Source organism: Phalacrocorax carbo, chromosome 5 (assembly GCF_963921805.1).
Source record: "Phalacrocorax carbo chromosome 5, bPhaCar2.1, whole genome shotgun sequence".
NCBI classification, from domain to species: domain Eukaryota; kingdom Metazoa; phylum Chordata; class Aves; order Suliformes; family Phalacrocoracidae; genus Phalacrocorax; species Phalacrocorax carbo.
In genome coordinates, this window is record NC_087517.1 from 50,038,729 (window position 1) to 50,053,013 (window position 14,285).

Below are 14,285 nucleotides of genomic sequence, written 5' to 3' on the forward strand. Positions count from 1 at the left end.
AGCAAAGAACTATTACATTGTTATTTTATTGTGTTGTGTTCTTACAGCTTTTACATTCAGCTTCCATCTAAGCTTTGACAAGTCACGGGAAGTCTGATTTAAGTTCTGTGGTTATTTAGATAAGAAATTAATACATAATCAAACCTATGATTAACAAGTCCAATGAAATGACAGATTTTGAATTTTAATTATATGCAGTATGCTACTCAATAATAATACCAGGTGTAATTTGAAACTATTTTTTGGTAAACAATTTACAAACTAAAAAACTATGCTTTTTATATTTCCTCTGCTCCTCTGAGTTATACGGGAAAACCTCTAATAACTGTTCTCAACATTTTAAATTCACTTGTACAATAAGTTCATTATGGAAAAGCATGAAATGATCAAAACTGAAAAGAAAGAAAAAAGATCTTGAACAAGAAGTACAACATTTATTGACTTTAACAAGGTCACTTCACCATAAAACAACAGAGAAAAAAACCCAAGAATCTTTTTAAAAGCTCTGAATGCCAGCCAGTTAAAACAAAGACAACATTAGTTGGGCAGGCATATTAAAAAGAAGAAGGCTGCTTAGAATATGCCTTACAATGTAAGACATGTCAAAAGGCAAATGACCCACCCAGACTTCCTGGGAACAAAAAATGGCAGGAGAGGACTTCCCAAACAGGAGACATGTCAGTACTTATTCCAAACTCAGCTTCCCCACAAAGCAGATGAACTCATTCCTAGTTTCTTTCACAACCCCTCTCCATTTTTTTTTCAAATACCTGGTAAAATTAAGACGAAACCCAACCTTTTTGTAGAAGTTGCTTGTACGAATTTACAAGGACCTTACAGAAGAGTACAAATTAGCACAATATTAAACACTTAAATCAGGGATCATAGTTGATAATTGCATATTGATTAAAATATTGTCCAATAATCCATTGAATTTCGCCTGACAGAAATGAAACCGGAGAACTGAAAACTCCAATGTAATGCATGATTTGATGACTCATACTAAATTCAGAATTCTCAGATTAGGAATATAGCTGTAACTTTTGTTTGTAACTTTGCAGTTTTAAAGATGGATAAAACACTACTTTTGAATATTTGTGATTTGCACAAAAAAAAGCAGAATAAGATATAGTATCATCTCCATTCTGAGGGTCTCCAGAATATGGAAGATTTCTAGGTCCTAACAAATTACTGGATGAAGGATAATCAAATCAAAGCTAAAAACTGAAGAAAGCTACTATTAGAATCAATGCTTAGAAAAAAGCAGCTGACTCACTCTGTGACATTACACTGAAACCCTGCTTTCTTTCCATAGTGGGACTTTGAATAATTTCTGCTAGCAGTCCTGTCTGGTCATTGTTATCCACCTTACAAAAGGTGTGATCTGAAGAGATAAGAAATGCTGGATTTGAAAGAGAAAGTAAAGAAACAATCTTGGAAGAAAGTGTTCTCTGATGGATAGATCATGGAAGAAGTCTGAAGAGCTTAATTCGCAGGCAATAATGAAAGATGGAAGTTGCATATCCAGCTGTGTCTACAAGATACTGCAGTTGCAGAAATGGAGAGCGAGTTGATCTCAACATGTTCCTCTCAATAAAAACCCAAGAAGTACCCAGCCATAAGTACATTTTCAACAGAGGGATAGCAACCATGGCGCTTTTGGGAGCATACTACACGCTACTGAAAAAAAGTATAACTCCTGAATTGCACATTTCATTTTCACTTGCTGAAGACCTTGAATTTCACTCTGGAAATATCAGGACAGACTAAGAGTGGAAAAAACCCCCAAACTTAAGATTTTCATTGGCAGAAAGACTTGGCTTACAACCTGAAATAAGTATGGTTCAAACAAAAAGTTACCTCTGGAAATTATAATTCTGTAAAACACTAGTAATGATTAACACGATCTACTTAAATCTCATCTAGAATCTCTAGAAATCAATGGGAAAGGTCTTACGCTACCTTAAATCAGTCCAAGCTTCTGACGATGAAAGAAAACTCTGTCACATCCACTACTCCCTCTGTTTTTCCCCTAATACTGGAGGGGCGGGGATCCCATAGCCTGTAACCAGAACGCCAAGGCCAGCAGGCAACTGGAATTTTTGGTGGCAAAATATTTCAATTTTCTGGATTCTGTTTCACTCTATCCATTCATATACCACAGTTTCAAGAATCTTGAGATTTGTACTGAAAGTATTGACTAGCAAGAAACCTTCCTAAGATGTATGCAGGTTATTTGTATCCCAAGCTAAAAGTTCAGTTATATTCCTTTAATAATTCTTACAGTCTTATTTTTAAATTTTTTATCATTGGTTTAATGAAAAGGTATGTTTAATAACTAGAGTTTACATTAGTATGTACACAATGCTGTTGCTATCACAAATGTGGTAAGAACAATGATATGCCTTGGGTTTAATAAATTGTTTCCTATTTATTAAAAAAAGTTTATTTAAACTTAAAAATTCACAACAGGCAGTGAAGATTCACTTGCGTGACGGGAGAATGGGAAAGAAGCATTGGTAGCATGACCTCGATATTCTGTGAATTCAAATACTACATTAAAATCCTGCATATACTTAGGCAGCGGTGATATGTAAGGGCAATGCACTACTGTTTGCACATAATCATCCTCAAATAGCGAAGCATCATCTCCCAAAAGTGCTGGAATCATTGTGAAGCCAGTGATTTTGCTGTGGTGCTTGTTGATTCTAGTAATCTTCTATTTTAATGAGATATAGCTGGATTTTACAAAATAAAATCCAGAATTAAATCAATGTTTGAATGGCAAATAATACAGTGACAGACCTCAATTCAGGTACTGTGAGTTTCGTGACATTGGAAAGCATCATGAAGTCACATTCACTCTGAGTAAGAACCAATTCAAATAGCAAATCAGGAATAAGCCGTCTTAATAAGTAGAAAATCCTAGAGAGGTAGTGATTTACTATTATTAAAGCACCACGAGATTCTTTTTTTCCCCCAAGGAAATTATTTACATTCTTGAAGCAAAGTTCATTGAGTTGTCTGACAAGTACACTGGACAAAACAGAAAACTGATCTTGACTGACTCATTATTGCCACATGACAATGAGTATTAACAGTGAACTACATAGAGTACAAAAGATGGATTGAGACAAGTAAGCTTGTATCAGAGCTGAAAAGGAAAGCAAGCCAATAAAGGACACTGAAATCAGAAGTAAGAAGATCTCATCACGTACTTGCAAAAAACAAAAGCAGGAAGTTCTTTAAACAAAGCAGCGATCTTTCTTAGGAACTGCAGAAGTAGCTGACACAGCATGGGAAGACTTTTCCAGATGATCTGCTACCAGTCATTGTGTATAGATCCCATTTGTCTTTCTCGAACAGTCTGAAAGCATGTCTTTGACACACCTTACTATATCAATCCTGAAACACTGTTAATTCTGTTGACTCTTAAAACTATTTGCTCTGTAAGGATGGGAGATAATGGGATACCTCCCAATATAGCAATCATTTCAAGACACCAGACCAGCAAGTTAAAAAGCAAAAGACAGACTTAGGACTTGAACATGCTGCTATGACTATCATTGTGGATATATTTGAATCATGTCAGGGGTGGAAAAAGTGTTAATATACTGCCTTGCAATTGCTATGTCAGCCACAATATTTACTGGTGTTGATAAAGCGCCATGACCTGAGTGCTATGAGTAATAAAGTCAGATAAAGTATTTGACTGATACTGTTAATATCAGTCAGGTCTGCAAACAATGGGTTGCAAGAGTGTTTCAAAAATTGGGAAAATACTTAGCTCTTACTCATAAAGAGCATTTTCTCACATGGATTGTCCAGCTGAAGTAAGGATTGCACAGCCAGGCTCAGTGATGGATTGCCAGTTAGCAACTGAAGTGTTTCCCGTTTTTAAGATAACAGCTTTCCAGAGAGTGCTTTGCCCCTCTGTACTCTTTTTCACTTCAGCATCAGTAGAAGAATGCATGCAGAAGGACTTTTTTCTTATGAATAACAATAATGTTTATTTCAGCTGAAACAGCCCTATATGTGAAGTCAAGGCTGCTTTCTAAATTCAAGGAAAAGAGGCACTAATCTTGTTGAGGGAAGGCCAGGCTGGGACTTAAGAGAAAAAGTTCTGTTTACAGCTACATTATTTTGCTTTCTCTCTGTTTCCCTACCTGTGGGTTGGGGATAAAATCACTGACTTCCAAAGGTCTACAAAAAGACATAGTCGTTATTGTCTTCTATGAGCATATTTGTCAGTTCACTTCTTTCTCACTAGTTGGGATCATCTTTACTCTGTTAGATAACACTATATCTAGACTTGAAATTTTAAGCTCCATGGTAGTTTAAACACATTCAACCTGACTCCAACTGTGCTGAATGTGTTGATGAAACACACCAGATAAGACAGTGACCACCTCTAGACAAAATGTTGTAATATTTATGTGAACTACATGTAATACAAGAAAAAGAAACACTACACACAACAAAATTTCATCAGAGACACCACCTGTTTCTGAAGTGATACATTGAGAAAGTGTAAGACGTCAAATCTCTTTCGAGAAGAATTTAAGCTTTTCTATGGTGCTTGGAAGAATCCAGCAGATGACAAGTGGAAAGAATACATCTCAGACATATGTTGATATTGAAATGTTCAAATATTTAAGGTGCTGTAGGATATATTGAGGAGAGACCACCGCATTTCGTTACTAGTGCCCACCTTGAGCTTTGAAGATGTGGATGTGTACCATCAAGCAGATGTTATCAGCAAACACTCTTGTAGGTTAATAACGGATATAACCCTTGCTGGGCCCAAGACTTCCAATGCTGTGGCTATGCTATATTTTTTAAATGGGACTGTGACAACATAAAAGCAATTGAAGATAATAACATTGCCTATATTTTATTATGAGGGGTAACCTAGTCAGGTAGAGAGAGTTTTTTTGACATTTCCTCCTTTGCTTAGCAAAGGAGATTAATTAGAGAATTCATTCATTTGCAAATGCGAAATTTTGGGTAGAAATTCTACTGATCTTTAAGGGTACTGTTGCAACATTTTACCAGTCTTGCATTGTTCTGTATGTAATATAATGTGTACTCTACACTAATTTACAATAGGGCTGGTCCCCACTGGCATGTATATAAATAATAAGAGTTTTTAGGAAATATAAGAGAAGCAGCAAAAAGATCTCCAGCTCCAGAATGAAACACAAACTACTTGTTATATGAACTATATGGATAAAAATATACTCTCAGCAAAGCGTTAACGGAAAAAACATTTGGATTCGGTCATTGGTCTTAATAATCTCCAAGTCCCAGGATGGGCCTCCTCCTAGAAAACTGGGCTTTTCTCTAATCCACATGAACCCAGAGAGACAGCAAATGCACTTATACCTAGAGATGCTCTGAAAAAAATGAATAGCTGTGCTGGTCTTACCCTTCCATGATGGTCTAAGATTGCCTCTGCCTCACTGTTTTAAAAGCCAGTTAATCCTGTGCTCTGTTCAGCATGAACATGAGCCATGTCACTACCAGATAAAGTGTGAGACTTGGCAGGTCAAGGTGATGTTGAGAAAAGAAAGCAAAACTGCTGCAGCCTTTTCCCATCAAACAAGCAGCCAGAAAATAAGTGATAAGAAAAAGAATGAGTACTACTGATCTAATAGGAATGGCAGGAGACACAAAAAATCATCATACACACTCTGAGGAGAGCTCTGCAACATTTTATACCACAATGGCGAGCAAATGGATCCAGGGTTTTCTGAGGCAAGCCGCAAAAGCAGGAAAGAAGCTTCTTTCTAGGCAGTCACCGTGGGAAGGTGTTTCACATGCTCACAACCTCTGTCTGTTACTGCTTTTAATACAAGAATTGCAAATTGGATAGCTGCCTGTCTAAATCCCTAGCTGTGCTCATTCAGTGATGAACTGGAACAACCAAGTATCTATTCTCTGTAGGCTATAAAATTATTGTGTTACACTCTGGAAAAGAGGAGTTTAAGAGTTTAGAGCTCAATATGAGATTTCAAGAAAAGTATTTTTATTTTCTTTGCTAGAAGAGTTTTTGCTCCTCCCAAGAAGGTAAAGTGACTCTTACTAGTGCAATGTAAGAGTGGTATTTTGTTAATACAGATCTTCTGAAGTCACTGGATGCTCCTGCCCTGTTAGCCTGATGTTGAACACAATGACAGTAAGTCAGACTTGCCAGCACAGTAGGCTGAAATTGAAACAAAATAATAAAAAATATGAATAAGAGAATTTTCTTGTCATTTGAATCTTCTCTGAGGCCTGCCTCTTGAAGGAAGAACTTGGTCTCTACATTTCATTTTGTCTAAGAATGACTTAGCTGCCGAGCAGAAGTTCTGCTGGATCAAAACTGGATCAATCCTATCACAGACACAGATTATCAAGAGTCTATCAGATTTATTGGACTGCTTCAGCCAGATATCCCAGAAAGATGGCAATGGATTAGTGGGGAAAACAATAAATAGGTGTGAGAAATGGAAGATGTTCAAAAGAAGATGTGGACATTTAAGATAAACCGGAGTACCACCTGGATACACACAGTTGCTGTACAGTGACACTCAGACTTCTCTGGACTTGTAACATGCTGGCCACATGGCCTTCTGGCATCATGACCAGGTGGCCCAGCTTCAGGTTAGAGACAGTGAGTTTATTCCTCTGACTTTCTGGGTCATTTTACGTCTCTCAGCACTTGGCTTTCCTGGAGTATCAAGCCTTTATGTACAAATACCTCCAAGATCTCAAGAAGATATCTGATAGTTATCACTAGGAAATATTGCTTCAGACAGGAGAGAAGCTTGACTAAATTTAAGACATCGTTCTTCGTTTAATTATTAAATCAATTTTAAAGTTGTTGAACCTAAAGAAGTGTAAGTTTGACAGTAGGACAAAAGATTTAAGTCAGGTCTCATTTGCCAAACAGATTCATATATCACTAATCATGAAAAGATAGGTCTTGAAAAAGAACTTTTTAAGAAAACTCTACTTTGCATTCACTGTTCTCTAACAGGAACCGAATGCTATTGAACTGAAAATAGCTGCCGGTCTTCATTGTGTGTATAGATAGCACACCTACAAGTACACAGAATAAAAGTGTCAGACCGACAAAGAAAAGTTTTATCTGATTTTTATAACACTGCTACTGGAGAAATTTATTTGAACAGATAAATATTCCATGTTCTAAACGTTCCTATATGTTGAATTCATGCATAAGCAATATATAGGAACAGAGAACAAAACCCTCCATTTATAAATATGAAGACTCATTAGCAAAAGAGGCTTTTTTTCTACACTTACATGCCTGAGTGAATGATGGAAAAGGGAAAGGACATGTAAATTAATGGAGTCAACCAGGACAAAGAATAGGGAAGTGAGTGAAAGCAAAACACTGAAATGAGTTCAGGCCTCACCCTCAGTGCCTTCATTATTAATGAATCATGTTTCTTTATAATTGGCAAATACTACTTTCCCCTGAACCTGCCCAGTTAACTGTTCCATATTCCCTGTGCAGAAGCTTCACCCAGACACTGTGATGGAGTTGGGAAGACCTGGCTGCCCCTAGCAGTGACGTACAAAGACTGCCTTAGACTCCTCGTTCCACGATAGGGATACTCCATCTTATCTATGTGCATCAGCCCAATGGCAAAGAGTAGGTAAACAACTAATCACTACCATCACAGTCACCCCTATGACAGTGTTGAACTATTGCATTTACATGCTGTAGACAGAGCAGCTGCCAGCTTGCTTAGTCTGTTTTGAGTGGGCATGTGGGCTCTGCCTGCTCTCTGAAAATGGCTACAGTCATGCTGCTCTGGCAAGCATGATACCAATCCTTTGCTGATAAGCCTCACTGGCAGCAAGATATATTCTTTCAGAGAAGTTGCCCACTTAAGGTTGGTGCTTGACTTTTAGATCCTGATTTGGATAGCAGCTTGCTTGCTGCCTGGACAGAGCTCACTCACATCTGCCTGCAGGGTCCTGGGTGGCCATAGACCATATGCTGAGCTCCAGTTAACCTTTCACTTCTGTATGGGAATGCTGCAAGAAACTATTCATTACACCTGCCCACACATACCACACCCTGCTTCTTTACAGGCACCTATCTATTAACAAAAATAGCAATAAAAAGGGAAATATACTTCTGAGAACCTGTTTTGCTGACATGCTGCCACTGTGAGACATATATAATCAACAAAAGCTATGTCACAGCAGATTTTTTTACTATTATATGTTCTGTCAAGGGCAGCTTCTTATTTATGAAAGCATGTATTTAGTAAAACAGACATTAACTGTGTAGTTGATCATCTCTGGCTAATGCCCTTTTCCTAGGCAGCTGTCAGCCTGTAACCTGGCAACCTCTTTTATAGCCATCTCACATTGCTTTTGGAACAGTATCATTAGCAGGAACAGAGACGGAAGTTTTACCACAGCTGCTGGGTGTCTGATTTTTTTTTTTCCAAAGGCAGAAGACAGTTTCTTAGAGCTCCCAGCTACTGAGCCTAGCATCAGTAGAAGGAAAGAAAAAAGTGAAGCAATCAATTTTTCAAACTACAAACGTAAGTAAAATTCAGGTCTTCTCTGTGATTTTTACTTTGAATTGGCATAGCTGCTTGAGCTTCCATGTTAGTGATTGCTAAAATAGTAGATTATTCTTCAGCTCCTTTCTTTTTTTTTTCTGTTTCACAATGTGAGGGTTGAAGGTTATTGTACTGAAATAAGATTGCTGCATTATATAATGCAGCCAGTGTTGTCATGTAGAGGAACTGGAAAGTCCCAAAGCCAGCATGTACAAAAAAAAAAAGAGTTCAATTATGTTCTTAATTGTAGGCACAGACTCCAAAAATGATTGCAGGTTTCGTTAGGCAGGAAACAGTCACGGAGGATTGAACTTTAAATCACAATTAGCTGAACTTTCAGTCTGACTGAAAAGATTCTCCAAGGAAAACCCCTCTTTCTCTCAGTTGCCATTTCACATTACTGCCTGCAAACTCATTCATATGGCAAGCTGCTCTGTCATCTCTTGGGTGGGGTCAGCTCCGGCAGCAGCAGCAAGGGAGGAAAATCACAGCCAGCTGCTACTGATATTAGTGCTGATGCCACTGCAGGGAGGCCTGTGATTTGGCAGGGAGGAAACTGATAAACATTCAAGACTGACACAATCCTCTCTGCCACCAGTATTAGCAGCAGCCATAATGGTCACTGATAATTACAGTGTCTGATGGCTTTGAAATTATTATTACCCCCCTGGGAGTAAGAGGCAACTGTGTATTAACAGCTGATGAACTTTTGGTCTAGTCTGGAAAATGACGAGCAGCTACTACAAACTGGCTTCGCACCTACAGTTGTTGACAACCCACGTTGAATGGCCCAAACCACCAGACAGATCACAAAGAAACCCTTCAGGTAAAGGCAAGGAACAAAATAGACTGTGGATGAGTGTTTTACTTTGTACCAACCATGATGTATGTATCAGAGGTGTGTTGGTAACAAACCCAACTGCTGTCTTGCTTTTGTCACTTTGATGGCCTTCAGTTGGAAGTTTGAAATTTTCTAGTCTTAGAATTCAGTTTAGCGCTGAAAAATTAAATTTGATAAAGCATGCTCTCAGTTACCTACTGATGCTAAAATACCACATTTTGAATGTTATGAATTGTTCCAGTACAATGTTATATCATTTTCAAAGTGGGCAAGATTACTGTGGTGGGTCATATTTGTTTCATGATTATCCTCTCTGTGAAGTTACAGTTCACAGATAACTATGTACACTTAGCCTTGGTCCTGGAAAAAGCAATTTTAGAGTAGGGTTTGGCAGAACACCCTGCCTCACTCTCTTGCATAGGGTTTTCTTTTTTAAAAAAAAAAAAAATCAATGTTTTGTAAATAATGGAGTATATGTCATATGAAGATGAGAAATATCATCTTCTATCTTGAGGTATTTGCAAACACTTACCTATTACTGCAGGAAAACAAATGGAGAAGCCTTCTTACAGCATCTCTGAAATTCCAAAAAACTTTTAAGTTCTTGGGCTGACTTATCCTCTCCTTATATAAGAAGCTCTACATAATTTTTTGCCCTGCTTCTCCACAATGTATTCCACTACATTCAGAACTATAATTATCCTTTTATCAAAGAAGAAACAGAGTTACCAGAGGTCTTTACTCCATCTTCTTAACCAGTAGTACAATCACCAATACCCAAACTGTCCTTTAAAGACATTTATCTAGTCTGTCCTTATCTAATCTGTCCTTAAAAACAACATCTCTTAGCAACCTATTTTCAAACCTAATTACTACTGCTGCGCAGCCACTCCCACTGAATACCATCTCTTCTCTGACAAGAACATTGCCATCTTGTATTGTTTGCCCTTTGTTTTTTAATTACCCCGTATCCCACAGAGCTCACCAGAGGTTTTTCATCCGCCAGGTCATCAACGCAGTTTTTACTTTTTCTAACTTTTCATATATCTACAGGCTCCACACCTATTATACATTAACTTGATTGCTGCCTCTATCTTTTTTTTATTCCTCATTTATTTTCCCCTGTTCCTGACAGTTGCCATCCAAATTAGTGGACATATCTGCAGGGGTTTACACTAGGTTCTTGTTTAGATCCATTTCAGATTTCTTCTCTAACTTAAATTCTTCAAAACTTCATACTATTCATATAACTAATTTAGTTGATTCCTGCAATCTTCCATGCTCCTTGCCTTACAACCAAACATCCCTTTGAGATCTATATTTTCCTGCTCTCTTCCATAAGCTGTCTCATTTTTTTCATTCCTTCGTAAAATTCTTGAGAACCCATCTTTTCTAGAAGTATTTTAGCAGTAATGAGCTCATGGTTCTCTATCAGCATCTCAGGACATCTCCTCCTGCTGGCACATCCTTGCTACAGTAGAACCTCATGCATGTTTAGGTGATAGATGAATAACTGCTATATTAATACTGCGTTCAAGTCCTGGCCTATAGAAGTCATGGGAACTGTTCTGGGGAGAAAGACACACCAGATATGTGGGAACATTTCATCTAACTTTGGCTAGAGCTACCAGTGGTTTTAAAAGCATTTAGTTTAAGAAGTTCTTCCTCAATTTCATGATGCTAACTTTCCTCATTAAGCCTTTCTCTGACTTCCTGTTTTCAAGGTAATGGTTCTGCATTGTGGTGAACACCAGTAACTAAAAAATCAACAAACATTTCTCCAAAGACTGCAGGACAATCCTCTGCCATGGTTTGTTGGCTTTGTGTGTGAGAGTCTGTCAAGGGCAGGTATATAACCTTTCCATTAAACAATTACTTTGCAGCTTTGGGAAAATAGCCAAGACACACACTGAAAGGACTAAATGAAAATAATCTAGCACAAAGACCTTCTTCAACCTGCTTTATTTACAAATTTATGTGACGGATATATAAGCCAAGAGGCAGGCAGGTCCCTTCCTTTGTGACTGACTGATACCTATAGTAGCCCCTTCTCAGAGCCTTACCTTGTACTGAGACGCTGGCAACCTCTCCAGTGCTAATAGCTAACCTCCTCCCTCCCACTGGTGGGCTCATTCTCACTATTTTCATTTAATCTTTACTACTACTTCTACTCCAGCTTCTTCCACTTTGGGGGTCAAAATTCTGGGATTTATTTTGAGCTAATCAAAGAAAACTTTGAGAAAAATATTTTTACAAATACATAATGCTCATAGGGGAAAATCTTCCCCAGAATCACCATTAACCAAGATATCTATATCCTCCTGGATCCAGACTTTTTAGACAACAAAAATCATGTCAATACCACGAGTGCACCTCGCTCACATGTCAGTGACAGTATGGTCACAACAGCACAGAACTCAAGATGAGTAAGTCTTTCAACTGCTTTCTGTTTCATCTTTCCTTTAGTAATCATGTCAACAGTAAACCCAGGTCCTTTCTAATTCTGCCAAATTCTGTACTAAAAGAATCAAAATTCCAATGCAGGAGCAGATCTGAATTTTGTCTTCAAGCAAGGTGTTTCCCAACAGCGATGGCCACTACTCTGTGATACATGGAAAAGTCACTGGTTTAAAAAAGAAAATAAACCCACCATCAACTGCCGTTTTGAAGTTATTACTGACTACAAAGTCATGCTGGAATGTACCACATGCCAACTAAAATATATTGTAGTTTTAGACTAATACCTTGCTAAGCCATTACAGAAACTTCCCTGTGGGGCATATGGGAAGTTTGACACACTTTTTGTAACTAAGCTGAAGACTAGATGATTGTGTTTTCTGCTATGTCTCACTGTAAAAATGCATTACTCCCAGAGTCAGCGCAGACCCTGCTTCTTTAGGACGCTCCTGGCAGCTCATAAAAGGAGAAATCAGTTGAGCAGGCGGTAACCAAATAATTACAACACTTATACAGCATACAGACTTGGAACAAGCCAAGGTTTTAAACACATCTCAGACACACTTCAATTGCCTACAGTACCCCTACCCTTTCTCTAAGGGCTTTATCCATATGTCTGATTTCAGCAAGAGCATTTTGGTACAACAGACAGGCGATTTTAGGCAGAAAAGCAATGAGGGTTCTTCTGGGAACTATTCACTCCAGCACACCCATTCACACCCCAGCAGCACTGCAACCATTACAGAAGTATCCACTGCTGCTCAAACAAATGAGGTATATATTTATTATACATACACACAGAGCCCTTGGGTGACAATGGCCATGAAAAATGTATTTTGTTAGACTCCTGGAACCGATGAGTATAAAAAATAATGTAGAAGTGTAATTGTTATCCCTAACCACAAAATGCCTCGAGGCAGTTGCTGTCACAGTGGAAGTCTGTTAAAAGCATGGCCATTTCCCTCAAACGTGGTTGAGCCTGCACCATGTGAAATTTCAAAAGCATTTTGTCATTTTAGACAGACATTTTTTTTCTCTGTATTAATGTTTCATTTTTAAATACAAATATTTGAAGCAGATGACCAAGCTACAGAATGTTAATTGATAAACAACTGAATTTTGTGATCACTTCTAACCCCCTTTGTTCCAAAATTTTGTCAGTCAACCCCCCAAAATCCTTAGGAAGCCAGAAACAAGCATGCTAGCTATAAAAGCCAAGTCACAGATCACTGAAGTTTTGCTTCTGTTCAGCGAGGCTGTGTCCAAATGCAGCCTGCGTTAGCTGTTAGTTCAGCCCATGTAAACTCAAGAATGCTGTGTTGTATGCTGGGTGTGTGTGTGTGTGTGTGTCCATCCCCATCCCCCCTCTTTTCTTTACTGTCTGAAACAGGGCTTGGAGAGCAAACTAAGTAGGTAACAGCAGTCACATTGTCGAACCGAGCTTTACCAGAACTATTCTAAATTCCCTAAGGTACTTCTGTTCTCAGTTTAAACTTAACTTTAATGATCCGCAATTCACTTTTTATAGATCTGGAATTGCCCTTTACAAGCAATACACAGCTTTACGAGATTGTACAAACCAGCACAGCTGAGGTTACAGTTCTAGTATCTCTGATAACTCTTACAAATAATAAAACTCTATATAAAGACAGACACAAGAAAGCTGTGAGCTATCTGAGGTATAAACTTATTAGCAACCATAAATGTTTTCATTCATAAAAAAACTTACGTGTTTCTGTTAAACAAAGCTTCAGCAAACAAAATCCAAAAGTTGCCCATAAGGAGAGGTTGGCCATTGTTTTCTCGGAGCTGTTTTGCAAAAACCAGAGATCCTTGCAAGCTGCGGAAAGAAGAAAAGCCCCGATGCTTGTTAAGCCTGCAGTCAATGAGTCTGAAGTTTGCTGCACTTTTTATTCTGATTCAAAGGAACTGAAGTAATGACATAACTGGGAGGGGGAGCTCCATCAAAAGTCACACCCATATTGCAACAAAAGTTACCCAGCAGTGGAAGAAGGGGGGTAGGGGAGGGGACCTAGTACTAAGCAGCCACACTTGAGTTTTAAAGAGGCACTAAACCTCGTCTTCTTACAGGAGTACAGTCAAAAGTTATACTTACTGCGCTTGCAGGAAAATTTGTGTAATCTCTTGTGAGTTAGCTCAGAAAGGCACTGTTTGTTATAAGCTTCCCCTCCTGCATTTTTAAATCTCTTCACTATTACAAACCAGGTGAACATAAAGCACTCGAGTTTCTGAACCTCATCAAAGCGTCTACAACTGCCTGGATGCTTCCCCAAAATGTTTTGCTTATTTTATCCCATCTCACAGTTTTCTCTTTTTGCAGTTCAATTTAGAGCAAGCAAAATGCCTGCTCTGCAACAAACATTTCTAAAATGTTTCTG

At 38.3% G+C, this 14,285-nt stretch overlaps 1 protein-coding gene across 7 annotated transcripts in view; it reads right to left on the reverse strand.

Moving 5' to 3' along the window:
* Positions 1–13,895, reverse strand: part of CD44 (CD44 molecule (IN blood group)) — a 68,480-nt gene extending 54,585 nt beyond the window's left edge. For 2 of the 7 annotated variants that reach the window (XM_064452351.1, XM_064452349.1), the window contains exon 1: positions 13,616–13,888. In XM_064452351.1, the coding sequence (XP_064308421.1) occupies positions 13,616–13,682 (67 nt within the window). In that variant the 5' untranslated portion in view covers positions 13,683–13,888. Of the gene's footprint in view, positions 1–13,615 lie in introns of all 7 variants that reach the window. The other 5 variants (XM_064452350.1, XM_064452353.1, XM_064452354.1 and 2 more) reach the window with 5 other exon arrangements.
* Positions 13,896–14,285: the final 390 nt, after the last annotated feature.